This window comes from Anarhichas minor, unplaced genomic scaffold (genome assembly GCF_050575085.1).
Source record: "Anarhichas minor isolate MPS153535 unplaced genomic scaffold, ASM5057508v1 ptg000071l, whole genome shotgun sequence".
NCBI lineage: Eukaryota > Metazoa > Chordata > Actinopteri > Perciformes > Anarhichadidae > Anarhichas > Anarhichas minor.
Window position 1 is genome coordinate 6,585,439 of NW_027466517.1, and position 15,337 is coordinate 6,600,775.

General features: G+C 43.0%; 1 protein-coding gene across 15 annotated transcripts in view; it reads left to right on the top strand.

Annotated features, from left to right (window-relative positions):
- The window catches only part of szt2 (SZT2 subunit of KICSTOR complex), a 117,935-nt gene that overhangs the window by 56,549 nt on the left and 46,049 nt on the right, over window positions 1-15,337 (top strand). For all 15 annotated transcript variants that reach the window (XR_012947763.1, XR_012947762.1, XM_076079171.1 and 12 more), the window contains 4 exons: window positions 4,811-4,929; window positions 5,091-5,255; window positions 6,978-7,062; window positions 12,215-12,388. Coding sequence is in view for 13 of the 15 variants with exons in the window: in XM_076079171.1 (XP_075935286.1) it covers window positions 4,811-4,929; window positions 5,091-5,255; window positions 6,978-7,062; window positions 12,215-12,388 (543 nt within the window). In the remaining 2 variants the exon portion in view is untranslated. The remainder of the gene's footprint in view (window positions 1-4,810; window positions 4,930-5,090; window positions 5,256-6,977; window positions 7,063-12,214; window positions 12,389-15,337) is intronic.

Consider the following 15,337-nt stretch of genomic DNA (forward strand, 5'->3'; position numbering starts at 1 on the left):
GAATAACAAATCCAAGGTAGAGCTGAGATTTGTACTGGCATCCAGTCTGTGTAGAAGAAACTGAAGAAAAGAGTCTTTACTTAGGCGTCAGGAGAAAATAGATGATTATGGTCGAACATTTCATGCAGCGAGTGGTTTCTGCTACTTTTTGCTCTGCAACTTAAGAGCATGGTTTTTCTACACATTTGTCTCCGCAAAGGGGATCAACATCAGCTAATGCACATCTGGTTCACAAGGCCAAAAGATTAAGTGAGGTCAGTGGGTTTCCTGGATAAAACAACTTACACATCCGTGTATTTTATGTTGCTGTGATGACAGACAAATGTTACCCCTGAATTCCACCGCCAGAGCTGATCGCAACCAATCTAGACAATGCTGGTGATTCCACCAAAAGCTTCCCAAAAATAAACACCTAGTCTATTTGTGATGAAGCCATAGAGCGAGTGACTCCTTTGCCGGTTGAGGGGATACACCCAAACCGGCACATTTTCCTTCTACCCCCTCTGTTTTATCATTGTTTTATGTGATTGCTTTGCTGCCATGGCATTTAGCCTTTGTGCCCTGAAAATAATTGACAACACCAAAGACTAAGTGGCCTTGTGCCTGCAATAATAAAATTCCAGGTCAGGTGATAACTGAGACTGAAAGCAGTGGACCCAAAATTGAGCCATGTGGCACTCCATACAAAACTTTTCCACAAAACTTAATCAGTAAGAATACTGTGATCAGAGGCTGGTCTCAGGTCCAGCATTAGACGAATACAGACCTTTTTTAGTCACAAATCAAAGCTAGTTGAGTCCCAACTGTATTTTGTCTAAGGTTTGTGTACAACTGTCATTTTGGATGTGTTTGAGAAACACTCAGTCTGCAAGGAATGATGTAAACACACTGAGCTAATCAGCCTCTTTTAAGATATTGAGATATCACCGTAACATGTTGACAACTGCGCTCATTACTTTGCTTAACTGAGTATTGTCAGTCTGAAATACCGAAGATTTGTTATTATGTATTTGACAACTGGTCGGTATTATGAGTTGCTTTGCCAAAGGTCAATTTGGGGAATATTGTATGTGAAGAGAAACCCATGCTCCACTGGTGAACATGCCAAACGTCACTATACTAAACATTAGCAAGCTAACAATGTCATTGTGAATTCCCCTGATCTGATCTGCCTCCTTATTGTTCCCACTTGTATCTTAGTATGTTGTGCAAAGAGGACCATGAGTATCCATCATACAGTTTGCTTTGCAATCAACATTTCTGTCTCGCAGCCGCTTGCATGGCTGAAAATCACTGAGACAGAAATTCGGGTGTTGGCAGTGGCTTACTGTGAATCAAATACAGCTGTATGAAGATGAAATACTTCCATACTTAGCGTAGCTCTGCATGTGATTAATTCACAAATTAACATTTCACAGTGGTATTTATACGGTCACCCTCCATCTGTGGATAATTTGTGAACAAACATTGCTCTCTAAGGCCAGAGAGGAGGGAGAAAGAAGAGCAGGGGCGGATCACGCATGAATGGCAAAGCAGTTCTCAATAACTCCCTAAATGCCTTTGGGCTAATCGTGTTGCTCGTGGTGTTATGGGACGAGGCATTTTGGAACTGGATGGCAGTCAACACAAATGCATGCCCGAAGCGGCGCTCGGCGCTCCTCGGTAGTTTGAGCCGGGGACTGATGCTGCTCCACTGCACCGACGGCACGATGACAAAGGGGTGGAATCAGCCAGAGTTGGAGACAGTTTTGCTAACATTCTCTTCTGCTCTTGGTTTTTCAGTGGGTGAGGCATTTGTCAACTGCTACTCTAGACATCTTTTGGGGGGAAATAAAAGGCGGTGCAAAGTAGGGAAGTGAGTACCGATTTAGATGTTTTTGTCCGAGTCATTTCAGTTATGCGTGCTTCTGTTTTGAGATAAATACCGAGATTACATCGGCCTTCCAAAAAGCTTTGTTTCACGAATGATAGAGATTAAAATACCAATCATATGCCATGGCTGGAGTTCTTAAGATTGTAGGAAGTTGTCAGGCTATTAGGCCAACAACACAATGAAGGCCCCACAAAAACCGGGTTCAAAGGTGAATAAGATCAGCTTTAGCTTGTTATGGTCTGTGGTCCTTCCAGTCCTTCACTGACTTTTTACAAATGAACCAAGAGGAGAAAACGTGAAGTTCCACAGACTGACATGTAACTCGTGATATGATTGTATCCTTCATCATTAGGATCCACATGGTGAAATGAAATTTACATCCGTATCGCAAAGCTCCTGAAGAAATAATATATGAATATATGATTATAATCATAAGTTTTATTAGACATGACTCCCAGATGCGAATGTCTGGGAGTGCATGAACTTTGCGTTCGGTGTATCGCGCTATCGCACACTTTCTAATGGCGTTAATGAACTACATGTACTTAATGAAGTACACAGAGTCAGATACAAACACGGCAGTTTTAACAGCTTTTGACCTATTGATCAGGAGAAACACCTGTCCTGTGTGTTGATTTCTATACATGGCCTTCTACAGATCAATAAGATCACTTCCTGGAGAGACTTCATGATCAGCAGATGGATTTATTAGTTCATTTTTTATCTTTTGGAATCATGTTAAAATCACGTGTGCTATCATAAAATCCTGTGGTTGGCCCGTTTGGTGCTGTTCGTTTGTGTTGTGAAAGCAGAGTCCACTTGAAAGCGGACTCAGACCCTTTTAGGCGGTCTCAGTTGGGTTGTTTGGTCCGTACCAGGGTTCTTCTGATAGCTTTCAGTCCAAACGAACTGACTAACCGGGCAAACAGACTTTGTTTTAGCCGAACTAAAGCACCCTGAGTCAAGCCCCCAAGCTGCCTTATTAAATATGTGTAGTTTTAGTTGAGTGATATGATTGGACACTGTATTGCCTTATGGCTCCTAATATAAAATCCAAACTAAGTTGGGTAGCCCTTTTGTACAGATAGACTGGAGCAGGCTGCTGTTCCTCCCGCTGATGCCTTGATGGCACTGTTGTACTGGGAACATCTCCCTGTTTCAGACAGACTGGGATTACATCAGCGGCTTCTGGAAAAACACAACTCATTAAAATCCTCGTCTGCTCCCTCCACTCACTGTACTTTGAATTCTTCCTTTTGCAACATCACTGCATAGCTGTGTTGGTTCCCTCCTTGACGCGTAAATGTGTGTGGGATTTTGTAAAATACCCCGTCAAGATCTCTTCTGTCAGCAGAAGAAAATATTGACGCTTATTACGCAGCACTTGATATTTCAACCCTCTGAAGCATTGATCAATCAAATACTGCCCAACATCGAGTTTTTCATAATTGAGCATGAACGTTCATTCTTGTCCTTGACTGACAAATGCAGCTCTGAGCTTTTTCCAGAGCTTTTTCAGTGGATGGTTGAAAGGAAAGGACAGAGCTTAGTCGTCATATTTAAAGGCAGGGTTGGTAATCTTCTTTGAAAACGTTTTTGATATTTTTGCTAAAAATCTTATGACATCCTGATAGCAATCAATGAATCAAATGCTGTGAGAAAATAATAAGAAGATAAAAATCCAGTATGTGGCTGTCAGGACTGTAAAAGACCCGTCCAATCATTTTATTTGGTCCGCATGTCAGGATTGGACGGGCTGTCTACCTGCCTGCCTGCCTACCTACCTGCCTACCTACCTGCCTACCTACCTATCTACCTACCTATCTACCTACCTGTCTACCTGCCTGTCTACCTGCCTACCTACCTGCCTACCTACCTGCCTACCTACCTACCTATCTACCTACCTGTCTACCTACCTGCCTACCTGCCTGTCTACTTATCTGCCTACCTGCCTACCTACCTGTCTACCTACCTGCCTACCTACCTACCTGTCTACCTGCCTACCTACCTGCCTACCTACCTGTCTACCTGCCTACCTACCTGCCTGCCTACCTACCTGTCTACCTACCTGCCTACCTACCTGTCTGCCTGCCTACCTACCTGTCTACCTACCTGCCTACCTACCTACCTACCTACCTGCCTACCTACCTGTCTACTTATCTGCCTACCTACCTGTCTACCTGCCTGTCTACCTGCCTGTCTACCACAAGCTGCTATCTTAACAGCTGTGAGAACCAACAATAGTCATGTTCATTGTTTATGTTCATAAAGATCATTTTGGGGGAGTGGCTTTGGAGGGGGGTGTGAAGGGACGGGCTATCAGTGTTGCTGACTTGGCAACTTTCTTGCTAGATTCCTAGCTTTTGGAGCTAGTGCTGCTAGCTACTTTCATTAGAAAAGAGTTTGCTACCCTGGGCTGGGTTTTTAGGTTGGATATTTATTTTTAAATCTCAACATTATCAACCCTGCCTTTTAAGTCGTGTGATGACAACTGCGCTATCTCCATAACAACGGGGCAAACTCTGCTGATGAAGACTCCATACAATAGTAGGAAATGGACGCTGAGTTTTTCATGAATTATTTACTTTGACCAGACTGTGTATGGACTCATCTTGACCTACAGACTCAACTTTGGCCTCGGTGCCAGTGTGCAGCAACATTTTACGCAACGCATTATCCTTTGATCCAGACCACCTGTTATGATGCCACCGCATTCCATATTGTCTCCCATTTCACTCCTTTGCACAGTGAAATGGGAGACGAGATACCATGGCCAGCCACTTTAAGTAGGCATGACTGTTGGACTGTCTGTCTTCTGATTGTGCCCCTGAGGAAGGGTGCGTTAGATGCTTTTAGATGGTCCAACAACTTGGTTTGAAACATGCTAAGACCTTTAATCGCTGATATGTGTAATGCATTATCCACTCTTTTGCTCAGGTCCAGAGATCACAGACGAGCTGGTCAAGGTGCTGCGTAAGCGCCTGGATGAGACCACGTTGGATATCATCACTGTCATGCTCGTCAGAAACTGCAAGCTGACACCGGCCGACGTGGAGGTAAATTGCTCGTCGACAAAATTAAACTTAACTTTGTGTTGTTTCTGGCTGCTCTGTAGTTCTGTGTACACTCCCAGAATTATGAGTTTTTATTCCCACTGAGGCAACCAGAGAGCGCAATTTCTTTGGATGAAAGCCTTCACCCAGTGTTGTCTGCTCAGTTCATCCAGCCATCAGGATCTCCAGCCACTGAGGTGATGACCTTCGGCCTCCCCCGGTACTGCCTCCCCTGGCTGCCCGCTGTGGCTCACTACCTCAGGCAGAACCTCCTCATCTTCCTGCATGTACCAAAGTACACTGACAGCAACACGGCACACCACTTCAAGGTATGACACAGACCAGCTTAGTGTTATCAACCTAATATGGTAATATGCAATGTTAATGTTCTTACCATGTTCTTATGTTGACCAGGGCATCAAACCCTTGTGGCAGCCCCTTCGCTCTGACATCTCTCCATGTCTATAGGTCCTGTGTGTGCTTGTTTCTGGCTTAACAACACTGTAAAAGTTGAATTTCCCCAATGATGATGAAAAGTGTGTCTTTCTTGCCTCTTTCTATTTGGCCTAGAGTGCCTAGAAAATAACAACAATGCTGGATATCAAACCTTTCTTTGAGTTACAGACAAAGGCCAGAATCTGATGGTCGACCTTAAAAGGAAAGTTCTGCTTCATTACAACTCGGGTCATATGCTGTATTTTTAGTTTTTTTTTACATCATTTCTGTCGGCTCAGAGGGCTTTCTGATGCAAAAGCAAGGTAATTGCTGAGATCCGGGAACATGTTCAGCAACATTGCTACAGCAAAGTCTGACTGAGCAAGAAACACAAGAAGTCAGATAATTGGAAGGAAAAATTAAAAAAACAAAACAGCAACAGCCAAATTGTCTAAATTACTTTATTTTAAGGTCAAATAGACGGTGAACTCACGCAATTTGATGCTAATAAGCCCTCACTGCACTGCAGCAGGTCAAAGTTGAAGCAGGTAGTGTCTCTGTAAACTGATCGATGTGAACAGTGTGGGTCATAACATTTCCATTTACCTTTAGTTTGACTAAACTTTTGGCTTGTTAAAAAAATAAAATTCTACAAGGTATGGATCAGAATTATCCTTTAAAGCCATCTTTTTTCTTTCTTTTATCTGACTGGAAATAATAAAAACAAATATGCAAGTAAATTGTTCACCGCAGGAAGAGAGGCAAGATTATTTATACACTGTCGCAAAATACATGGCGCTAAAAGCTTGGTGACTTAGTCACTACTCGTAGAGCTAGTGATTGAACTACCGAAGGTGAAGAGCAAATTATTTACACATTAGCCAGCCAACATGCTAACACTAGTAGACCTTCAACAAAATGGGTTTGAGTAATGTTTAAGAAAAATTGAAGTCAAAATTCTCGTTTCTCATTATGTGAATATATTCTGCTGTCTTTACTCCTCTGTGACAGTAAACTGAATATCTTTAAGTTGTAGACAAAACACCACATGTGAGGACGTCATCTCGACTTTTGGAAAAACTTCCACCATTTTATAGACAAACAACTTGTCAATTAATCGAGAAAATCTCACAGTAGCGCTCCAAGCTAGCTGGCTTGCTGAGGTTGCAAGTGAGCTAGTTAGCTTTCTCACTAACAGTGAGCTAGTTAGCTTTCTCACTTGCAAATAATATTCCACATTTGTACTATTCTGTTGTAACTGTTTATAGAACAAACCATGTCTCTTTAGTGGAGCAGGGTTACAAAAGCAGATACCCAACTCCTTTAAATGACTTGTTGACTTGTAAAAATAAGTAATTGCTGTTTGCAAATCAAAAATGCCTCCCTGCACTGATAGATGACTGTTTGACATATGCAAGGGCGCTACAAACAGCTCTGTTCAAATTGATCTTGATTAAGAATGAATAAATCCTAGATATGGGAGGCTCCCAGCTCTGCAAAACTGTGGCAGAGACTAAAATCATTTTTGACAAGTCTCATTGTGATGTATGAAATATATTCTGACTTGTGTGGTTTGAGCTTCCAGGGGCTGATTTGCTCTCCTGTTCTGTCTGCAGCACTACTTTCATTTGAGCAGTGACTTGGCTGACGGTGATATCTACCTCTACAATAAACCTGGAGGCCAGGGGACGGGAGGCAAAGGTAATCACATTCTCCCAGCTCTGTGTGTGCGCGTGTGCGGCATCCTTCGGTTCTGATAAGTGAAGCCAATGCAGAAGTGCCTTAAACTTGCATTCTCTCTAATGTCCACCAGGGGGCGACTCCTCTGGTTGTATAGAAGTCTATGAGAAAATGACTCTACTTCTCTCTTGATTTATTACCTCAGTAAACATTGTAAACATGAGTTTATGGTCTCAATCTCTAGTTTCAAGTCTTCAATACAGCATGATGTTAATTTAGTAAATGATGGTCCATTTAGAGTCAAACAGATCATAAAGCAGGGGATGCTTTAGGGCGGGACTACACGGTGATTGACAGGTTACTGCCTCTACCAGAGAGACATCATATACGATGTCTCTACATCACTCCTCCGCATTCCAAATATGGTAACTTCCGTTCATCGGTTGCAAAAAAACCAACATGGCGAAGGCCGTATTCCAAGATGGCGACATCGCCGAACTCTCACCAATGGGTGACGTCACGATGACTCCGTCCACTGTACAGTATATACAATACAGTGGTGGTCCATCAGGGCCTGCAAGGCCTTCTCTGCTGGCCTAAACAGAATCACAAAGCTATATCTATTTTATAATTTAATATTTTTTCTTAAATACACTACATGTATTATAATTGATAAAAATATTTTTCCCATTATCTTATGTTCTCATTGCACAGCTCCTGTCTTCCTCAGTTGCTCTGCAGTCCAGCTCAGCCAATCAAATATGGGCATTCTGACTGAGTGAGATGCACCATGACACAGGGGGCTGAGACGAGGAAAGACACTGCAGAGCAGTACGTTCAATGTTCGAGTTGTGAAAGTAAAATCCTAAGACAATCTCTTTGGACTTGTCATTAAGGAGTGATGGTGGTTCCCACAGCCAGACCAGCTGAGAACCACTGTCCTCCATGAGCGCAGAAAACATTATATTTTCCTGAATATGAGCTTCTGCATTTTCCAAACGCTCTAGTACTATTCAAACGTATTGTAAGTCTCGTACCGAACGGTACGTACATAGATACGTACATTTACTACGTACATAGTTACAGCCTTAGAAACTAATAATAACTGTGGCGCCACCATGTGGTTATAAGGAGGTATTTCAGCTGCAGGAGAACAGTGAAGGCCTCGGTATAAAATGCACGGCCCGCCACTGATACAATACAGTCTATGGTCGTATGTTATCTGTGCAGTTGCTAACTGTAACCTGCAGTGCTAGCCTCAACAATGTGGGCAGCACTAAAGGACATACTATGTGAAAAGCAAACAGACATAACCATAAGACTGACACAAGCTGCCCAGAGCCCGAAAGCTTTTTGGTTTGGAACACCTCAGTGTTTCTATAATTGTTCATCATCTGTTTCATTTTTCTCTCCACAGTTGTTTTCTGCCAGATGCTGAATATTTTCCTCTCCACACTTTGTTTATTTTAAATGCTGCCTCTGAATGGCCCCTTCTTTCCAAGCAAGTGTTCTCCACTGTTTTGTACTTTGTTAAAGTATTGGTTGTACCTAGATACGTTCTCTTTCTTTTCTTTAGTCTTCTTTAGACTGATACATTTTCCTCATCTACCTCAGGGTTAGCCTTTGTGCTAAAGTTACTGGCTTAGCTCTAACTCGTTCTTTGACTCGAGTGGGTGTGTGCTTATGAACGAGTTAACTTCCGAACTTTACTGACGGTCCGTTTGTCCGTGTTTTCTTCAATTGTTCTGTATTGTGTGCTGCGTGTTGTTTACATTCTACCAGGTTTTTAAAATGGCAGATGCCAGGGCTGCATTGGCTCATGTGTTCGACCAATCACCGTTCACCTACATCACTCCCAGTTCCTCTTGGGCTGGGAGATTACCTGCTCCAGAATAGGAGCTAAAATGGCGTTCCGAGAACTACGTTCCTAGTTCTTGTGGTGCGGACACAATAAAAATGGTGTTTCTTTGAACAATGATAAAGGCAGTATGATATCATAGGATATGCTGACTTTCCTTTCCTATGTGTAACTCCCGTAAATTCAGAGCAGATTTCCCTCTGCTTGTCTGGCATAACAGAAACTACTTCTTCATCTCAGTGCTAGTTTCTTGGATGCGTATCAGCACAATCATTTTCTTATTTTCCGAAGGTGGGTTCCTCTTTCTCTGTCGCACCGAACCTCATGCGTAGGCTTTAACCGGATACTTAACACATCTCTCTATAGGTGTTATTGGCCAGTGCAGTATGTATTCATCCTTGTGTGGGTTCCTTCCTGTCAACAGCACCGCGTCTAATGCTTTGCTTTTATGCAAATCAAGACGAAGAGTTCAGCAGACTTCTCTGTTTGGTCACATTGCCTCTCCATATATTTCACTCAGTGAAAGGCGAGTGCTGCTGCTGGAACTGTGAGAACGTCGCTGTGGAGAGTGAATACACGACTCCGCCATCCTTCAACAGCTCTCACCAAAGGGCAACTAATTACTGGTGTAAATGACGAGTTTACCGAATTAAAACCCATCATTTATAATTACTAATCTGCTACCGCTCATTGCCATTTCAACTTAACATTTGGCTCATAATCACGGCGCTACATTTTTCATTTGCAAAACACGCTATCCTGGGTGGGCCGGCTGAAGTACCTTTGTTTCATTAGGCACAAGCAACGGAAGTGTCTATAATCACACTGTTGTTTACGCTGTGCCGTTAATGTGTATTAGGCAGAGGAGTGGACTCATCCAGTCCAGTCATGAGTCTGACTTTGTCGAATGGGAATAATACTGTGATTCATGAATACTGTATTCAGCTATTTCTTCAAACAATCGCCAATAGTACACCTTTTATCCTAGCCACAAGCTCTAAAAAACATCATCATTGGCAGATTTTCACCTTCTCAACGGTCCTTGAACCGTCGGACAAAAGCAACAAAAAACATGGCTTCAAATTGTGATATTTCATCAAAAACATTTTATTCTACATGTCTCATTTAAAACGTGCCACAAGTAAACAGATCCTGTAAAAAAACGTTAATTTCTGAGCTCCTCAGCAACTGGGAAGCCATGATTGACAAAAAATCAGTGAAAGTCCAACTGAAGTGCAGGCTGCTGAACACAGAGCAATGAAGAGAGGACAGGTTGTAAACATGTCAATAGTTCAATTCATATAGCACATAGAACATCGCTAACACTTGGAGAAATGTTGGATATATAGATTCCAGTGTTTTCCAATTTTTGTAAGATAAATTATACTAAGACATTTTTTAAGATTTTTGGCATTATAACTGTGTTATGCTGCACAACAGACACTCTTGAGTTCTCTTTACTTCTAGCCATGGTTGTGCTGTTTCCATAGAGGTGCAGGACTTATGTATTGCAGTGAAAAACGAGGCCACAGAGAGTAAAATGCTTGGTGTTCATGAGGGTTAAAATACAGTTTTGTTTCTGACTGCAGAGTGCTGTGAGCTCTCTGGGGATCCTCACCTTTAAGTCTCTTTAAAATGACTTCTCTGTGCCTGTCAACTCCTAAACACCGAGGGCTCCTGCACTCATCCCACTTAGCTGTCTAACTACTTTTTAATTGCTGTGCGGAGGAGCTCTGACTCCGTCTCATTTGTTTAAGCAGCTGCAAAACAAAGTGCTCAAATCGTATGAAGGTACCTGATCCCTGCCCAGCATGTGAAATAACGATTACGTCTTCCTATCAGCTAATTACCCGCTGCGACAGCCACGCTGGTGTTGTTTTCTTACCGCGTGAGTCATTGGGATAAGATGTGGTCCTGCAGACCCCTTCTGTAGCAGGAAGTACCACAGAGGAGGAGGTCTGAGTACTTTGACAGGTTATATGTCTGTTTGTCCGTCTGTCCAAGACGCAGTCACAAAACCTTACAAGTGTGTAGTTGAGATTAAAATGAAAGCCCGGGTTCGTAGATGGGTTTGGTCCGAGCAAGGGTGCTGGAAGCAGGGGGGTAGGAAGTGTGGAAGGGTATCGGTCTCCGAAATGATATGGATGCAGAAAGATCAAATAGTTGAATGAATCTGTGCTCTGAGAAGCAGAACGTGGTTGTAACCTACAGTGTAGTAGTGGTGGTAGGTCAGATGCACAGTGGACCACACCCATCTACAAACTCGCCCTTCATTTTGAGCTCAACTACAAACATGACTGCATCCTGCACGGCTGTGACGCTGCCACGAGGACAGGCGGATGAACTTCCTGCTACAGGTGGTGTCTCCAGATCACATTCTGCCGGGATGACTTGCATACAGACTCTCAAGGTTAATCACTGCTAGTCGTGTCTTTAGTTCAAAATCATGTCAACCTGAGTTTTACATTTAGTGCAAATTTTATTTTTTAATAATATTTATGGGAAGAAAATGGTGTCTTTGGGAACACATCAGAGACACTCCTCTACTCTCCAAACCTCTGCAGCTGGTAGCATGTTATGTGTTTCATAGGTCATTGGAGTCACAGGAGTCTGTGTACTGATTGGCTGAGGGCACTTTATGGCCGCACTTCACTATGAAAAGTTAAACTATCTCCAACTTAAGTTTGGCTGCATAAACGCAGCTTTCCATGGACATCACATGACCGCTGCTCTGCTGTGTTCTTGGCACAAAGCACTGTGAATGGATATATGATGTGGTCATTTTGCTGTTCATAGCAACTCTCATTTTGGTGAAAAAATGGTTTAAATATTTTGTGACATGTTTGAATGAACAAAAATTTCTGAAATGCATCGTGTCTCCTGTCCAAGACATCCACCGGCTCCATGCATGGTACAGCTGACTCATTGTCTGCACAAATACCCAGGACCATGTCCACACATACAGCAATACTGACTCACACAAGCAGAGTTACAGGGCAACCACCTTAAGTCATGAGGAACTGAAGCATCAAAAGAAAATGGATATTAAGACTTCCATTTTCACTTTCACCGTGCTCATATTTAATATATGCTGCTGTGACAAAACAAAGGATAAGGTGACAGACACCATGGCAATTAAAACTAAATATGATATTTCCCTGTTATACAGATGTCTCCGTCAAGGCTCTCTGGTTAACTGTGAACAAAAGCAAATCCTCTGTGACTCTGCAGGTGGTGGGAGCCGACTAGCTTCCAGTTTTTAAGGCTCATTACTAGTTTGTTTGTTTGTTTGAACAAACACCTCTGCTCTTTCAGGTATCGCCTGCATCGCGCTCTCATGCGTGGACGTCCACGGCCGTCCCCTCCAGGTTCCGGTCCAGGACTGTGCTGCACTGCAGAGGTCAGAGAACTGCACCACCCCCCTTCATCCAGACCATTTCGATGAGCTGACCACTGTGGGTAAAGTGGAGTCCATGGATATCAGCTCAGGTACAGATGAACACAACACTGAGCAGTTGTGGTAACTTTGGTCTTTTCCAACCTGGACCCTGTTTTGTCAGGTTTTTGTGTTGAACTGACGAATGGGGAAAACAATTCTTGTTATTGAAGGAGAACGCTGTAACTGGTAGATGCGAAACGAGCTGCGAGGGGAAAGTGAGTGGTGTCAATGTAACATACCGTCCACTAAAAGTGGACATATCCTATCCTGCCTTTTAGTTGTGAACGTGGGCTACGGCAGACTGCGCTTGTTACTATTCGTGAATGTATTTGTGACTATCGGGGAGCCACAGGTCCCGCTCTTTACAGCCTTCTTCCTCTGTGGACCTCAACACGGCAGAAACTCTGCCCGGCAGTCACTCACGTTTCCACCGCATCCTTCCGGCAACATGTCATCTCGCGGGACTTCAGAACGAGACTTGTCCTTGAGCGAGACTCTTTCCATAATGTTGTCAGACATTTATAACAGCAATCAGAGTCTGTCAGTAGCAAACACGATCACTTTTACTGGACGTACATGACTGTCTGTGTTTTGGCAGCTCTGGCTAAGGTCTTTTCTGCTGAAGTCCCCGAGAACAACATGTTGGTGCTGAGGACCTTAACACTGTGACATCAGCACATTGACCTTCGTTTATTTAGAAGCAGATCCCACCCCCTTGTTTTCCCAGCAGGGTCGGGAAGTATTCGAGATGGGCTAACCAAGCCGGGTTTCAGCGAAGCACAGGGCGGTGGATCTGCAAAAGTCTGTTTGATCTGTTGAGTCAGCAGTTTGTCAATCCTGATGTCCAGACAGGAGACGTTCCCCAGATGTATTGGCTGGAGCGCAGTTTCAAATCCCTGCCGTCACAGTTCAACCAGCGCTCCCACGGAGAGCTGTTGAGTGAGGAGCAGTGACATAGATTAATGTGTAATGTTCAAAGGTTTGTCCCTGTGAATGTGATCAGAGAGGGAGAGCTGAACACTGAACAGGTCAAAGGTCACCTCACAAAACACGGCCATAACTCAAGAATTCAAATGTCAACTATGACAATTTCTCACAAATATCTTCTAGGATAAAATGATGAAGTGATGACATGTTGGACAGACATGGATGTAAACTGCAACATGACTGTTTAGTGGAGGCATACAAGTGCAAGGCTGTAATTCTAGTTGTTTTTTGTGTGCATTTTGCCTTTTGAGAGCTGGCAGAGTAGATAGACAGGAAGCAGCACAAAACTATCCGAGCACATAGCTTCAAATGAACTGGTGCATGAAACTCCAAATGAAGCATGGCGAGAGAAAATATTGTTTGTCCTGTGCAGTTTTGAAAAATGGTCAAAAGAGACATATCCTGACATTTAGTGTGGGCTAAAGAATTTTATGACGTATACTTATTAGACCCTTACTGCCAGGTAAACACCCACATTGTCTCCAGGTTGTAAGATAGGCTTTTGGTTTGCACCCGGCATTAACACGAGAACTGTATCTGCATAATAACATCTGATCACAGGCCTTTGCATTTGTAGCAGGTTTTAATATGCACCCTGGTTATCACCAGCCGGCCCACGTTTCAATCAGAGCCCAACTTGCATGTATCCAGGCTGAGCAGGATACCTGTTTGTTTATACCTGCTGACATTCCATCACTATGTGTGGCAGACGGCCTCCAGGTGATTGCAATGTGTTCTCTGTGCATTTAAACCTGAATTATTACGTGTTGGTCCCGATCCAAATAAGATATCCAGATACAGATCACATCTTAAAGGGATGGTTAATGTGTTTTAAAGTGGGGTTGTATGTAGTACTTACCAAAGTCAGTGTATTACCTTCAGTAGATGGCGGTCGCCCCCAGTTTGGAGAAACAGACAGGAGTTACCATACGGGGGCAAAGCAGTGTGCAGCTGTGGACAGGCAGCAGCAGAATCCTATTTTAGACACCTACACAACATATTAGTTTAAGTGTATGCTATATCTAGAACATGTTTCTCTGGTTAACCCTGCTATGAGACAGTGAACTGATACCGTTGGATCATCTATGCTCTCGTAAAGCCACCAGACTTCATTGGAAAAATCAACAACTCGCAAAACATGTTTCACAGCAATTTCTTCCAATTTGGCACCAACGTCCACTTGTACTTAAGGATGAACTGATTAGGATGTGGTGGTCAAAGGTCACTGTCATGTCACAAAACACCCTTTAACCCATAACTCAAGGATTGAAATGCTAACTATAATAATTTCACACACAACTTGTCGACCATCTAGTGCAGGAAATGATGATGGATAAGTGCCTCATACAACCCCACTTCAAAACATTCAAACTATCCCTTTAAGACCAGCTGGCGTTGTAAAATGTCCGAGCCCGAGCTGCGCACATCCTCAGGCTTATATTCTGAGACTTGGCTAAACTCTCATGAATCAACACAACAGTTTCCATACTCTGAGCGGTGCTCGCCATGACCAGTGGACTGAATGTGATGTGTGTAATCAGTGCCGTTCCCCCTTTAGAATTACAGTTTGATTATCTTACAAGTTTACGGAGAGTCCCGGGAGTCAATTTATTGTATAAACTACACTAATTTGAAAATGGATTAATTGCAGTCATAAACGTCAAGCTATGTTATGGGTAACAGTCCGGCTATTAAATTTAAAGTCTGAATATTAAATGCCTCCTAAAATTGAATGAGTAAATCTTCCTGGTAAATGAATAGCGCTGTGTGATATGAAGAGGTCTTTGTTCCTGGAGGCTCGATTTGTCACTGTGACACCACATCGCAGGGCCATAAATCAGATTTAAATCATGGTTTTGGGGGCTTATTAACATGATTGTGTTTCTAGTCTTGTCGGTGTTGCAACAAGAGAGAAGTGACAAATGTGACTCCAGCTGTTTTGGTTCTGGGCATTAAAAATAGAGCCACACTTAAAAGGTTGGTTTGATTCATTAAAGCGTCCCGGTGCAGTG